The sequence below is a fragment of the Ostrinia furnacalis genome, unplaced genomic scaffold (assembly GCF_004193835.3).
Source record: "Ostrinia furnacalis isolate ACB-3 unplaced genomic scaffold, ASM419383v2 OfSCF1166, whole genome shotgun sequence".
Taxonomy (NCBI): domain Eukaryota; kingdom Metazoa; phylum Arthropoda; class Insecta; order Lepidoptera; family Crambidae; genus Ostrinia; species Ostrinia furnacalis.
The window spans coordinates 457,988-472,762 of NW_021131405.1; the positions used below are offsets into that span (position 1 = coordinate 457,988).

The 14,775-nt window shown below is 38.4% G+C and overlaps 1 protein-coding gene across 1 annotated transcript in view; it reads left to right on the top strand.

The window, feature by feature from the left end:
* LOC114351598 (PAX3- and PAX7-binding protein 1) overlaps positions 1-13,171 on the top strand; it is a 37,295-nt gene extending 24,124 nt beyond the window's left edge. The window contains exons 9-11 of the mRNA XM_028302873.1: positions 2,043-2,217; positions 11,893-12,013; positions 12,279-13,171. Coding sequence (XP_028158674.1) covers positions 2,043-2,217; positions 11,893-11,947 — 230 coding nt within the window. The 3' untranslated portion in view covers positions 11,948-12,013; positions 12,279-13,171. The remainder of the gene's footprint in view (positions 1-2,042; positions 2,218-11,892; positions 12,014-12,278) is intronic.
* Positions 13,172-14,775: the final 1,604 nt, after the last annotated feature.

Consider the following 14,775-nt stretch of genomic DNA (forward strand, 5'->3'; position numbering starts at 1 on the left):
CCACCACACAATGGAGCCATAACCATGGTTGAAGAGGTATTATTATGATATTTTCTCTAAATAAATGTTTCAAAAACCATCAAGTACTCCTCAACTGTTTTTTATTTTTAAGGCTGCACCTATTATATTTGCGAGTTGAAAAACTCTTTTGATAGTGACGGAACCATACTAGATGCAATTAGCAACAGTTGTTCTATGTACTATTTTATGAATTAAAAAATTAATGATGACAATGTCTTGTTCATCCTTAATTTAATGTTATGCTGATAACATTGTTAATGTAAGTTTTTTTTAGATATATTGGATACAGAAAATATAAAAGATACCAAATTAAATATCATGAGTTCTGAAGAGCAGGAAGACGGCAAAGTCTTTGAAAATAACCACTTTCAAGTCGAAGATTTGCAAAGTACAGGTATTAAGATATACCTACTATTTGTCGTTTAATACAAATTATTAAAAAAATAACTTAACCTCTCCTATGCTTTGTCTCAGATCTGTGAAACCTCCGTCAACTGCTATGTCTCAGATCTAAGACAAGACTACTTTGTCATTTTGAAACATCATTTGAAAACCGTAGCAGTTGGCGGGTGCAGTTTTGCGCGGCTCAATAGCACGCCAAAGGTTAATGCTTGCTCAGATGGCATACCTTATTTAGCAACAATGACCAAGACTGCAGATCGGGAACGTAAACCCACAGACTATATTCGTCGAGAGGCTGTGATAAGAATCTAACATTTAGAAAAATATGGAAATGAAAATATTGAAAACCGGGTACCTTATGAACCGAACAAGTCTAGTGTTTTTTATTAATTAATAAAAATAAAGTACAACACTGTATAATAATGTTTCTCTCTAATGTTACAGTTAGAAGTAGAGCAAATTATAAAAACAACAGCATTATTAGAGCAAGAAAGACAGAAAACATTATTAGAAACCGCTAAATTTGAGTTAGAGGAAATAAAAGTCTTGAAAAACAAGGAAGTAAAATATGGTCGTTAAAAATAAAAATATTTGTTGTAGCGCGCATCCGAAGTTCATTCCGGAAGGTTGGCTAACCGCCCGCGATTCGTTCCTATTATGTTGTCTGCACCGACAAAGCCACGGCCAATAGGAGCGCTTCCCGCCGACGCGCCGGCATCGGACCGCCACCATTTTTAGAACAGTAAGCCGTACGAACGAAGTCGTTACGCATTGACTAGGCTGTTTTAACGCTAACATTGCTTGCCATATTGTAAACTTGTGTCATTTGTCAAATAAATAATTGGTGTTTTCTGAATTAAACGAACGTTACATAGTTTAATTTACGGATTTTTATTTATAAAAACATTATGCATATTTTATGTGTACCTATATGAATTATGTGGGTAGTATGCAGGTAGTAAAGACTGATTTACACGTATTAACCCTATTAATTAATCACCTTACCACTGCGACGTGTTTAGTTACGACGTTAGTTTGGCGAAGAGAAAAATAGCAAGCAAAAACACAGGAAGACCAAGGAAAGTTGCAAAATGTAATAAAATAATGTTTTGAGTCAATAACATCTACTGACTGGAATAAATACACTGATCATGTTATAAATGTTGCGAATCAGTATAAACTTAAGGATGGTATTGTCGAAAAAGAGCTTGAGAAATTTATAATAAATTATGTTAGAGAAAATAGCTGCAGCGTAGAAAGCAGTGATACTAATTCAGTATATTCAGACATAGAGTACTTGGAATCAGATTTTGGTTATGATTCGTAACACCAATAAAAGTTGAAACGATTCGAAGTATAAACGGTGTTGTCAGCCGCAGATTTTTTAAAATTGCCGCCATTTCTTGTGGACAGCTTTCGTTGGTCAGACTCTAGTTTGTAAGTTTTGCAAGGTAATCGAGTCGCACTTTGCCCCTTTATAGGGCTATTGTGCACGATTTGTGATTTATTCTTTCTACACCAACCAACCCAGATCCCCCAGAAATCTAGGCCGCTACAGGCTTCTTGCAGCAGTTGAGCTCGTTGATCTGCTGCGCCTATAGGTATTTATATGTTTCCAGATACACTAAGCACGGCAGCGGGCGCCGCTCCTGGGCCCAGCGCCGCCGCCGCCGCCGCCGCGCTGGCCGAGACTTTACCGCGCTCGGGCCGCCTGCGCGCAGAAGCGCTGAAACGATTGGCGCAGCTGGCGCAAGTGGCGCTCTCGCGGTTAGAAACTGACAACCCGCTGCATTTGTAAGTTCACTTGAGCTTTTTTTTCAAAGCGAGCGTCTATAGCGTCTGTGGCACCGCGACTGTGACGCCGCGACAGAGCGACAAATAAATGTTCTATACCAAGGCTGCTCAACCTTTTGAAGAGTCGGGCCAAGCGGTGGATTCAGTCCTTAACAACGGGCCACCTACATTTTTGACAGCTAACTTCAGAGAGATCTTAAAGTTTGTACTGTGCTCGGCGGGATTTTTTATTTGGTGCGTTTTTTTCAAACTGTACATGCGCGGGCCACTTAAAATTCTTTTGGGGGCCACACTGTGGCCCGCGTGCCTGGAGTTGAGCAGCCTTGTTCTATACAAATGTATGAAATTCTAGGGAACGTCATTCGAACGCAGCGACACTGTCGCGGTAAGTTAGTGGCACTAAATACCAAAGCTAAAGACGCTGCGTCTGTGACGCTTAGTTCGAAAGGCTACCTTTATTCGAGTAATTTAGTAGAGTGACTCGCCTTTAGCAACGTGTCATTCCTTAAACTTAAACCGCTGATTTCACTTTGTATAAATAACCGAACTCTCCGGTCACACTTTAGTCTTAAGTTGTACTTCATTGTAACAACATAAATAAAGGTGGAAGTCAAAAACAAAACACAACAAAGTAACACGCGCCCACCGAGCCCCTCGACGGTTTCATCGGCACTTTGGAGGCATTTAATGATTGCGCTAACGTGAGTGACGCTAACGCCTTACGTGGTCTGTCGATGCTTCTTACACACGACGCAGCCACGTGGTGGAGAGAGTCAAGTCTACGATCATTTCGTGGAGCAGCGCCCCAAGATTCCACAGGATATACAGAGAGTTGTTCTCGAAACTTCAACAGCCACGGGAGAGAACTGAGCTGTACATAGCTAAAGCACGCGCTCACCTAGCATGAAGACCTCAGCGAAAAAGTACAACTCGAAATGGTCTACGGCTTACTTCATGTACGAGTTCGAGAACACATACGGAGAGAAGTGGATAAATTTGAAACGCTGCTAAGAGAAGCAACAGTGATAAAACTCGTTTTTGCGTGTATTGTAAACATCATAGACATACACGTGATGATTATCGTCGACTTGCGTCGAGGAAAGACGAGTGTCTAAGTCGTTTTCTGCTATGGACGCGAAGAGAGGAGTTCTTCAGAACCTACTTCTTAATTAAATAAATTTGTGGCATTGTCGCAAACTGAAAGCAAATAAAAGATACGGTTGAACAGCAAAAAGGTCGTCGCAAAGATACCGTTGATCATCACCGTCGACAGGGAAAATTGCGTTGGTCAAAAATTGACAAAAGAAAAAATAAAATTATCGGAACAAACATTCAATCTCAAGCGTGCATTATTATCAACAATGTGCTAATGTTTTTGACTGAATTAAAATAAGATCCCAAAAATTTTAAGACGTCAATTTCAAGTGACTATACAGCCAAGATTTGTATTGAAAAAGTGAGAAGACATCGCCCAAATAAATGTTATGAGCTGACTGCGCGGAGAGTTTTTTGAGTATGTCAAAGGTGACAGACCCAACTGAAAAATGCTTATACATAATAAGCAAGATGGACTCTCAAGCCCTCAGAGAGGTAAGAGGTCTGTTAACTTATTTTAATTGTATCATGTTAGCTTAAGTATTGAATAACTTAGCTTTATTAGTTTATTATGATTGTGATAATTAACCTGGTCAGTTGTTTTAATATTATTTGTAATATAAACCTTAGAATAGGTAAGGGACCTTATAATCGACCTCTCAGTCGTCACAGCGGGACAATACGAATAGCTGAAGAAGAGGATAGTAAAAAGGTTCAGCGAATCCCAGACCGTGAAAACTCAGCGGCTTCTAGAAGAAGAGGAGATTGGTGACCGTACGCCGTCATCGTTCTTGCGGCACCTTAAATCGCTAGCTGGCAGCGCGGTCTGAAGACGTGTTGCGCGTTATTTGAAAGAAAGAAAGAAAAATACATTTATTACAATGGACATCACATAAATAGATACATAACAATGGCACATAATAATAAAAGAAAAACAAACACAAGAATAAACTGAGCAGTGCCACCTACTCAAGAACAGGATGCCACTGCAACGGGACCCTCCCTCAGCATATGCCGTGACCCACGGTAACGAAGGGCGCTGGTTTTCAGTTCATTTGGACGAAGAGCTTACTTAACGACATGTAAGCAGTCGTCGTGGATACGCCACTCGACACACTTGAAAACGTTAGGCTACGGTGCACGAGGCCATCGCCTCCAGTAGCAGCGAAAACGTTACGGAAACGTTACGTTACGTTACGTGTGGAGATCACACACGTCACTGACGAACGTTTTCGCCCGCTTGAAGAGAACATGTCGCTTCTCATAAAGAATATGCAACAGGCGCAAGTAACTGAGGTAGATACGAGAAGTAGCAGGCCACGCGATCGTTCAAACTTACGCTCGCAAACATAATCTCGGTCTAGAACTAGGCCGGCGGTCTGACTGTGTTGGAACCTTGGAACCATCACCACTATGGTACGCAAGCAAGGAAATGCATAGAACCCTTCTCTTACAAACCACAGCAGGGAAACGCCAGCGGGAGTCATTAACGGAGGATGACGCAATTTCCCATACACCTACACGCCGCATCTTCGTTACTGATAAGGCGAGTAATGCCTTTGCCTATGGATTAATTGCCGCCAACGAAACTCCAATAACTACGTATGGTACTATTTGCACATATTGCATTGACCTTAAACATCGTGCTTCGAAGAGACATCCCATGGATATTTGTGGTTGCGGATGTACAGAAACCAATAATCGGTGTTGATTTTCTCGCTCATTACGATCTTATGGTAGATGCGAAAAATAAGAGGTTAGTAGACGCGATCTTGCGGTCAATGGACATGCAGCTGGGTGTGAGCAACTCACTGTGAAAACATTAAGTGGTAGGTACATCACCTTACCTCGATCTGCTAGCCAAGTACGTTGAGATAACAAGACCAGACGGAACTATGCAAGAGATACAGCATGGGAGTACACTAATGGTGGACCAACTTGTCCACGCGAAAACATTTGCCAGGCTCCACCGGTGATAAATAATGATTTCAATAAGTGAATAGTGTCATCATTTTATTATAATGGGGAGTAAAAAAAAATGTACTCAATAATCTTCATTATTAAGACGTTTACGTTAGTCTTTTATGTAACCTTATTATAATTATTATTTTTATAAATGTTGGTGGGGGATAGGGGAATGCCAGATGAATGGGGCCATGAAGTTACACGGCTGCCGCCACAACATTGTCAGTACAATCCCATGAAATAATTAATATGGGCGCAACTAAAAGAAGAACTGGTCAGCAAAAGCACCCCATTTAAAATTGCTGACGTGAAACAATTGATTCACACAGCCATCGAAAACGTGAATGTGGAACATTTATAATTTGACAAACGTAAAATTGATAGTTTTGCCATCAAACAATGACTAAATATCTATCTATTCCTTGCCTGGAAGGGCCAACGCTGTTAATTATGTGGAGCTGTTGCAGGAATCAATTGCTACCGTGAGAACTTTACCGGCATATCGTCTACGCCTTATCTTAAATGATCAAAATGCCTACGTATCTAATATATCGTGGATAATATTTATTTTTACAACGTATATTTATTTTGCGTTAAAACAAGTACAGAGCTTCGAGTATCTGGGACAAAGAAGTTTTAGATTCAGTGAGAAAAACTGAGGATCAAGAGCAAGGAGATGAAGAAGATTAGACAGATGAGCCTGAGCCTCTGCCGAGCATTAAGGAAGTTCTGGAAGCAGCTGAATTATTGGAAAAATATTTCCCTTTTTACCAAGATATCTCAATATCGCAAGATATGAATAAAATAATTAAAAAAATACAACAAAATTACTGGTGCAGCAAAAGACGTCAAACAAAAATAAAAACATAAGCTGTCTGAGAATCCAACCAACGACGAGGTCAGAGAAATTATTATAAAAATGCGAAATGGCACTGACCAAGTAGTAACTGAACTGTTCAAAGCAATACCTAATCAACTGCTTAAAGCCCTAAGAGGCCACCTACATAAAGCCTGAAATTATAATATAATCCCGGAAGCTTGAACTCCGACTGTACAAGTCCCAATACCGAAAAAACAGAATCCACAGTGCATCAGTGACTACAGACGAATTTTGATATGTAATACTGGATACAGAATATACGACAACTTTCTTCTTAATCACTTAGATAAAGAGATCCAAAGCCTTGATAACTATCAAACAGCATTTCTAGAACGCAGATCCACAGATGAACACATCTTTACGCTCCGAAGAATTCTTGACGAAAAGTGGAGTGAGGGCACAACAACGTACGTCATGGCAATTGACATGGAAAAGGCCTTCGACACTGTAGGCTTAAACGCCCTTAAAGAAATTCTTGCGTCCAGAACCAATAAAACCCTGACCAATAGGATTAGTAAAGCTTGCATGAATGAATCCACATGCATCAAATGGTACGGACAGCAAATCAGATTTGTTACCAAAGGGAAGGGAGTAAAACAAGGCTGCCCACTGTCCCCTCGTTTATTCACCATACTAATAGATGACGTCCTTCAAACACTGCAAGAAGAAATACCAATACTACGACTAAACCAAGACACACATTACGTTGCCCATCTACTACTATCAAACTATCAAACAGCATTTCTAGAACGCAGATCCACAGATGAACACATCTTTACGCTCCGAAGAATTCTTGACGAAAAGTGGAGAGAGGGCACAACAACGTACGTCATGGCAATTGACTTGGAAAAAGCCTTCGACACTGTAGACTTAAACGCCCTTAAAGATATTCTTGCGTCCAGAACCAATAAAACCCTGACCAATAGGATTATTAAAGCTTGCATGAATGAATCCACATGCATCAAATGTAATGTTACGGGCAGCAAACCAGGTGCGTACCATACTATTTACCATACCATACTATTAAATTAAACTGAGGATCAAGAGCAAGGAGCTGAAAAAGATGAGACAGATGAGCCGAGCCTCTGCCGAGCATTAAGGAAGCTCTGGAAGCAGCTGAATTATTGGAAAATTATTTCCTTTATCACCAAGATGTCTCAATATCGCAAGATATGAATAAAATAAGTAAAAAAATACAACAAAAGTACTGGTGCAGCAAAAGACGTCAAACAAGAATAATATTAGTAAAATATAAAAAATAAGCTGTCTGAGGATCCAATCAACGACGAAGTCAGAGAAAATATTATAAAATGCGAAATATGGCACTGACCAAGTAGTAACTGAACTCTTCAAAGCAATACCTAATCAACTGCTTGAAGCCCTAACAGAACACCTACATAACGCCTGGAATTATAATATAATCCCGGAAGCTTGGACTCGGACCGTACAAGTCCCAATACCGAAAAAACAGAATCCACAGTGCATCAGTGACTACAGACGTATTTTGATATGTAATACTGGATACAGAATATACGCCAACTTTCTTCTTAATCGATTAGACAAAGAGATCCAAAGCCTTGATTATCAAACAGCATTTCTGGAACACAGATCCACAGATGAACACATCTTTACGCTCCGAAGAATTCTTGACGAAAAGTGGAGAGGGCACAACAACGTTCGTCATGGCAATTGACTTGGAAAAAGCCTTCGACACAGTTGATTTAAATGCCCTTAAAGAAATTCTTGCGTCCAGAACCAATAAAGCCCTGACCAATAGGATTATCAAAGCACGCATGAATGAATCCACATGGATCAAATGGTACGGACAGCAAACCAGATTTGTTACCAAAGGGAAGGGAGTAAAACAAGGCTGCCCACTGTCCCCTCGTTTATTCACCATACTAATAGATGACGTCCTTCAAACACTGCAAAAAGAAATACCAATACTACGACTAAACCAAGACTCACACATTACGTTGCCCATCTGCCTATCGTTTGCTGACGACCTGATCATACTAGGGACGAAACCTAGTCAAATGAAATCAATCTTCAAAAGTCTCAAAGATCTCCTACTAATAGTGGGACTAAAAATCAACGACACGAAAACAAAAATCCTCATCCGAGATCCAATCAATCCACCAAACCTCACACGGTTCATTAGTATAGCCGAGAGAATAAATATACAGCCAGCGAAAGAAATGAAATATCTAGGGCCCTGGATAACATCTGGACACAGCAGAAAGGATACAATAAAAGCCCGCTGCAAGCAAGGGGTTAAAAACTCTAAAACACTTATATCCTTCATAAAGAAAACCAAAATGCAATGGGAAACGGCCAGGCTACTATACAAAATGATCATAGAACCAACCATGACATATGGTATAAAGGCCGCATCCATTACCAAAGCAAACCGCTCAATGTTTAGGAAATACGAACGTGTTATTCGGAAAGACATGTTGAGCTATAGCAAAAATCCCCCAAAAAATAAAAAAGTGCACCAACTTCTGCAAGGCAAAACAATATCTAAGAGCATCAAGTTCCTCAGAATTTGCTATTACGGCCATGTTTTGCGACGACCCGAACCACATATCCTTCACAGTGCTATGAGATTTAAAGCAAGAAGATTAAAGATTGACAGGCCCATATACACCTGGAAAGACACATTAAAGCAAGACTTAAAATACTACCGAAGAACACGAAATGAGTGGACTCAATTAGCACTAGACAAAAAAGAAATAAGAAAAGCAGCACAGGAAATATTCAATCTTGAAGAGACAGACATCGAAGAAGACGTCCAAAATCCAGAACCGCAGCCATTGATGGAACAATGAACCAAGAAAAGCAGCTGTACAAACCAATAACAAGTAGGCAACCACACCAAAGGCCAGACTGCCCACCTCATCGCACCAACGCTCAGTCCTATCAACAATAAACCCGTCTTTACCTATTTTCCTAGACCAGGCTCAGGATGCATATCTACTTGGTTGTGGTCGACCGGTTGCGGTTTAAAGACGCAGCGGCTAGTCGGCCGTCCTCTCCCATCCCAGAGCGTGTCCTTCCTTAAAATTGTGCCTACTGGTATGCCGGTTTGACCGGAGCAGGCCTCGTCCTGGCTGGGTGAGCACTATCGTATCGTAACTTAGAAAAAATACATATTACTGTATAAACGCATGAAGCAACTTCGCCTGAAGGTTCAGGAGCAATTTACGCATCAAGAGATTTGGGAGTAGATCCTAGTAAACTCTCAGCTCTTAGTAATGCATTGCGGACCGATCTTAGTAATTGAAATAAAAAAGAGAAAAAGCTCTCAGTGACAACAATAATATCATCAGGAGCAGATACAATTTACGGGTCAAGCTGAGTAGGCCCTAGTTAGTACTTTACCAAAAGACTTAAGAGCAGGTCTTAGTAATGAATTGAGAACCGATCTTCCGAATTGAAAAAAAAAGAACGACAAAATACAGTAGAATCTTGATAACTCGAACCTTGTTAAGTCGTAATCCTCAGTAAATCGAAAAAATATGCTATTCCCTTCCGCCGAACCCCGAACGACGCAGTAACTCGAATTTTTTAGACTCAGTATCTCGAACAATAAGTTATTTCCCTGTGAGGCATTACTCGTACATTTTAATACTCAGTAACTCGAACTGCAAATACCTACCTCAGTAAGTCGAAGTTCATAAAATATAATGATTTCTTACTCGGGATTCCCGGAGCTCAACCAGCAATTTATAGAAAACTAATAATGAGTGTTAACTCAAAAAACTTTTAACTAAGAAAAATTACATATTACTGTATAAACGCATCAAGTAACTTCGCCTGAAGGTTCAGGAGCAATTTACGCATCAAGAGATTTGGGAATAGATCCTAGTAAACTCTCAGCTCTTAGTAATGCATTGCGGACCGATCTTAGTAATTGAAATAATAATGAGAAGAAGCTCTCAGTGACAATAATAATGTCATCGGGAGCAGATACAATTTACGGGTCAAGCTGAGTAGGCCCTAGTTAGTACTTTACCAAAAGACTTAGAGCAGGTCTTAGTAATGAATTGGGAACCGATCTTTTAAATTGAAAAAAGAAAAAGAACGACAAAATACGTGGTAGCCGAAGGCTTTTAATCGTCTCGCTGAACCTCGCAAGAAATGATCTTGATCCTGACGTCATTAAGAAAACAAAAATGCATATTACTGCATAAATGCATCAAGCAATAAAAAAACGAATAATGAGTGTTAACTCAATAAACTTTTAACTTAGAAAAAATACATATTACTGTATAAACGCATCAAGCAACTTCGCCAGAAGGTTCAGGAGCAATTTACGCATCAAGAGATTTGGGAGCAGATACTAGTACTTTACCAAAAGACTTAGAGCAGGTCTTAGTAATGAATTGGGAACCGATCCTCTGAATTGAAAAAAAAAAGAACGACAAAATACGTGGTAGCCGAAGGCTTTTAATCGTCTCGCCGAACCTCGCAAGAAATGATAAAAACTCCATGCAAATAGCGAGTAAAAACTAAATTTCTAAATTAAGATAACTAAAATGCATATTACTGCATAAACGCATTAAGCAATAAAAAAAAAACGAGTAATGAGTGTTAAATCAATAAATTTTTAACTTAGAAAAAATACATATTACTGTATAAACGCATCAAGCAACTTCGCCAGAAGGTTCAGGAGCAATTTACGGGTCAAGAGATTTGGGAATAGATCCTAGTAATCTCTCAGCTCTTAGTAATGCATTGCGGACCGATCTTAGTAATTGAAATAATAATGAGAAGAAGCTCTCAGTGACAATAATAATATCATCAGGAGCAGATACAATTTACGGGTCAAGCTGAGTAGGCCCTAGTTAGTACTTTACCAAAAGACTTAAGAGCCGGTCTTAGTAATTAATTGGGAACCGATCATCTGAATTGAAAAAAAAAAGAACGACAAAATAATTGTACGTGGTAGCCGAAGGCTTTTAATCGTCTCGCCGAACCTCGCAAGAAATGATCTTGATCCTGATGTTATTAAGAAAATAAAAATGCATTTACTGCATAAACGCATTATGCAATAAAAAAACTAATAATGTGTGTTAACTTAATAAACTTTTAACTTAGAAAAAATACATATTACTGTATAAACGCATCAAGCAACTTCGCCTGAAGGTTCAGGAGCAATTTACACGTCAAGAGATTTGGGAGCAGATCCTAGTACTTTACCAAAAGACTTAGAGCAGGTCTTAGTAATGAATTGGGAACCGATCATTTGAATTGAAAAAATAAGCACGACAAAATACGTAGTAGCCGAAGGCTTTAAATCGTCTCGCCGAATCTCGCAAGAAATAAAAACTCGATGCAAATAGCGAGTAAAAACTCAGTTTTTTAAATTCTGAATTAAGAAAACTAAAATGCATGTTACTGCATAAACGCATCAAACAATAAAAATACTAATAATAAGTGTTAACTCAATAAACTTTTAACTTAGAAAAAATACATATTACTGTATAAACGCATCAAGCAATTTACGCATCAAGAGATTTGATAGAAACCATATAACCAACAATATTCAGGAGCAGGTGGAATTTACATGTGAAGAGATTTGGAAAAAGATCCTAGTAATTTATCAACCTTTCTTAGATATTACCACTTGCTAATATATGGTTTTAAGATTTGAAAGGTAGAAAAGTCATTCCCCAAGAGATTCATCATTTGTACGTTAAACAAATTCAATGTGTTTTGTTTTGTTACAGAAAAGCATTGGATCAAGCCCGCTCGGTTATAGCAGAGGCGCGCGCCATGGAGTAAAATTGTGTCCGAATGCTCGAGTTTGACTCGCATGGCGGATCCTCTTCAGAGATGTAAGCTGCTGTATACAGGGTGTTAGGTAAATGGGTATATGAGCCGACACTAGCCCATGTTAACATGGTCATATAAATGGTATGGTGAAGTCAGAAATTTGATATCATCATTTTATTGTTTTTAATTTTCATACAAAATAAATTTTAAAAATCGGATTTGTATGAAAATTAAATTAATTAAAATGATGATATCAATTTTCTGACTTCACCATACCATTTATATGACCATGTTAACATGGGCTAGTGTCGGCTCATATACCCATTTACCTAACACCCTGTATAAATTGGTATTGAAATAATCAAACCATAACATTGACTTAACAAAATGACAGTAAATAATAATAATCTCCGTCATGAAGTTTACAAAGATACCGTGACTGAAAAACAGACAAGTTTTCTTCCAAGTAGATTTGGATAGTATTGAATTATTTATTCGAAGTTACAGCACAGCTAGAAGTTGGTTTTGAATATTAACGAATTACACACAACTTCCAATAGCCCTTAAATTAACTTTAAGCTTCAGCAGCTTTGTCGTTGTTGATAAGTGAATGAAAGGATTGTTAGAATGAGTCGGGACAATCTTGAGACTAGCCCCCTTATTAATACAAGTTACTTACACGCTCATTGAACAGTGTTTTATAGTTCAGTATGGAAACGTCATTTTAAAACAGTGTTCAACAAGCGTGTAACTTTTTATTAGTTAGGGGTTACTGTCAAATAGTCTTGATTATATCCCATTTGAAGTACTATTTATTAACCGTAAGAAGATATGAGCTTTTATATGATATCTCACAGCAATATTGAAAAAAATTTCATTGGACCACGAATTAAAAGTAATTTTGTTATAGCCAATCGATTTTGAAAGGCTTCAATTGTCATGATTGTTACAAAATCAAAAACTAACAAGATGTTTGCACAGCGTCTTTTTCTAACGCTAAGAAATGATGAATTGGAACGTTATTTCCTCTATCATAGAGGAACTACTTACACAAATCAAGTGTAATGAATTAAAATATTTTGCACCTCAGCAGAATTGATAGGAAATGTTTGTGAACCCGATTTGAGCGCTATGTGAATGATAATCCGATAGCTAGTTATAATGTATACCATTGTATATAAGCAACGTGAAATGGCTTCTTGTGTGAGGGATAAATAAATGATAATTTTTTAATGTCTGTTTTATTTAAACCAAGTATTCATCGTTTTCATCAGTCACACAGCCCAAGTATGTACATTATGTACAAAAATATTAGCCGATGCCAATAAATAAATTCATGAGAATCAAATGACACAGATGCAAAATGCACGCACTAATTTAATGCGTCACCCAAAACATCAGATTTAAAAAAGTGAAATAAGAAAAAATCAATAGAAACTCCTCTACGCACTTCAGCGTACAATAATGCATTAAAAACAACAGAAACCCGACAAGAGGAAACAATCTCAAAAACACTAATTGAGAATACCAAAATGCAACGGAAAACGAGTTTTGCACAAATTATAATTATTTCGGTAATCATATTACCTAAAAACATTAACGACCACAAGTTATTTAATTGAAATTTATCATGTTGTAAGGTATTTATATTACTTCATTATTCAGTTAAGCGAGCCGTTAAAATTCGATAAACTTTCTCCAATATTACGTTATCAACAAAACCTCACCAAAAACTCTCTCGTGAGTATTTAAACTGTAAGTTCAAAAGAAAACCACATGAAAAAGACATTTCAGTGAACCACGAAAAACAACAACGAAGACAACGGAACTTCAGTGTAACAGAGACAGAGACACTATTTAGTTCCAACCATTTATCACTGAACTTTGCATGTTACAAAAGATTGTGTGTGAAGAACTAAACGAAGTTTAGTAAAGAAGAACTTGTTTTGATATGCCACATTCTTTATTCACCAGCATTTTGTGGTAACTCAAAGTAGTCCATGGTAGGAAATGCTATTATTGCATAGGCATGAAACAAGAAACAAAGACCACAGGGAGCAATCAAAAGATGATCAGAAACGTGGTGTGGGTGCCCTCATAATATCTGGAGCTGACTTGAAGGACAGTTTGAACAATGTCGAACTCCGTCGTATTTTCTTCGTTTTTATGAACATGTTGGCTGATTCCCAACTCCTGATGTGTTTTCTTCATTTCTTGAAGAAAGATTTTCATTAATCCGCTGATGAGACTCAGCGTTGATTGTGGTAGGTATAGATTTCACTCAGCTTTTTTGACACGTCTTCTAAACTACGTTTATCACTTTGGTTTTGTTGCACTATTTAATTTTCTACTGGATACTTGATTTTCTTGGCGGGACAGGCATGGTGCAGCTCTTGAAACTGTTTCTTCTTCGAAGTGAAGTAGTTGGCAGCAGCATTTTTTCACTATTGTCAAGTATGTATTTGTCTGAAGTGCAATATGCACTGGAGGAATTTCGAAACTTTTTTTAGCGAACTTTAACTTAGCGATCACGTTCCACCCAAGAAGTTCCCGAAGACATGTTGCTAGTGCGCTGCCCAAATTGTAACTGACACAACCAGCCGCCTCAGAAGCATAAGCTAGTGCCTGACTCATGATGACTCACCACGCCGCCTGGGGTCCCTATTCAGGTACCTAGCTGCCTGCGCGCCGTGCTTCTTTGATAACATTCCTTTGAAATAAGGATCTTTAAACAAAAGAATTTAAGCTTTCTATTTTTTTGTTATGGGTCAGAATATTGCCCATGTGTTATTTTAGTGTTTGTCCATCTATTGTATTACAAAATTTTAGAGGGAGTG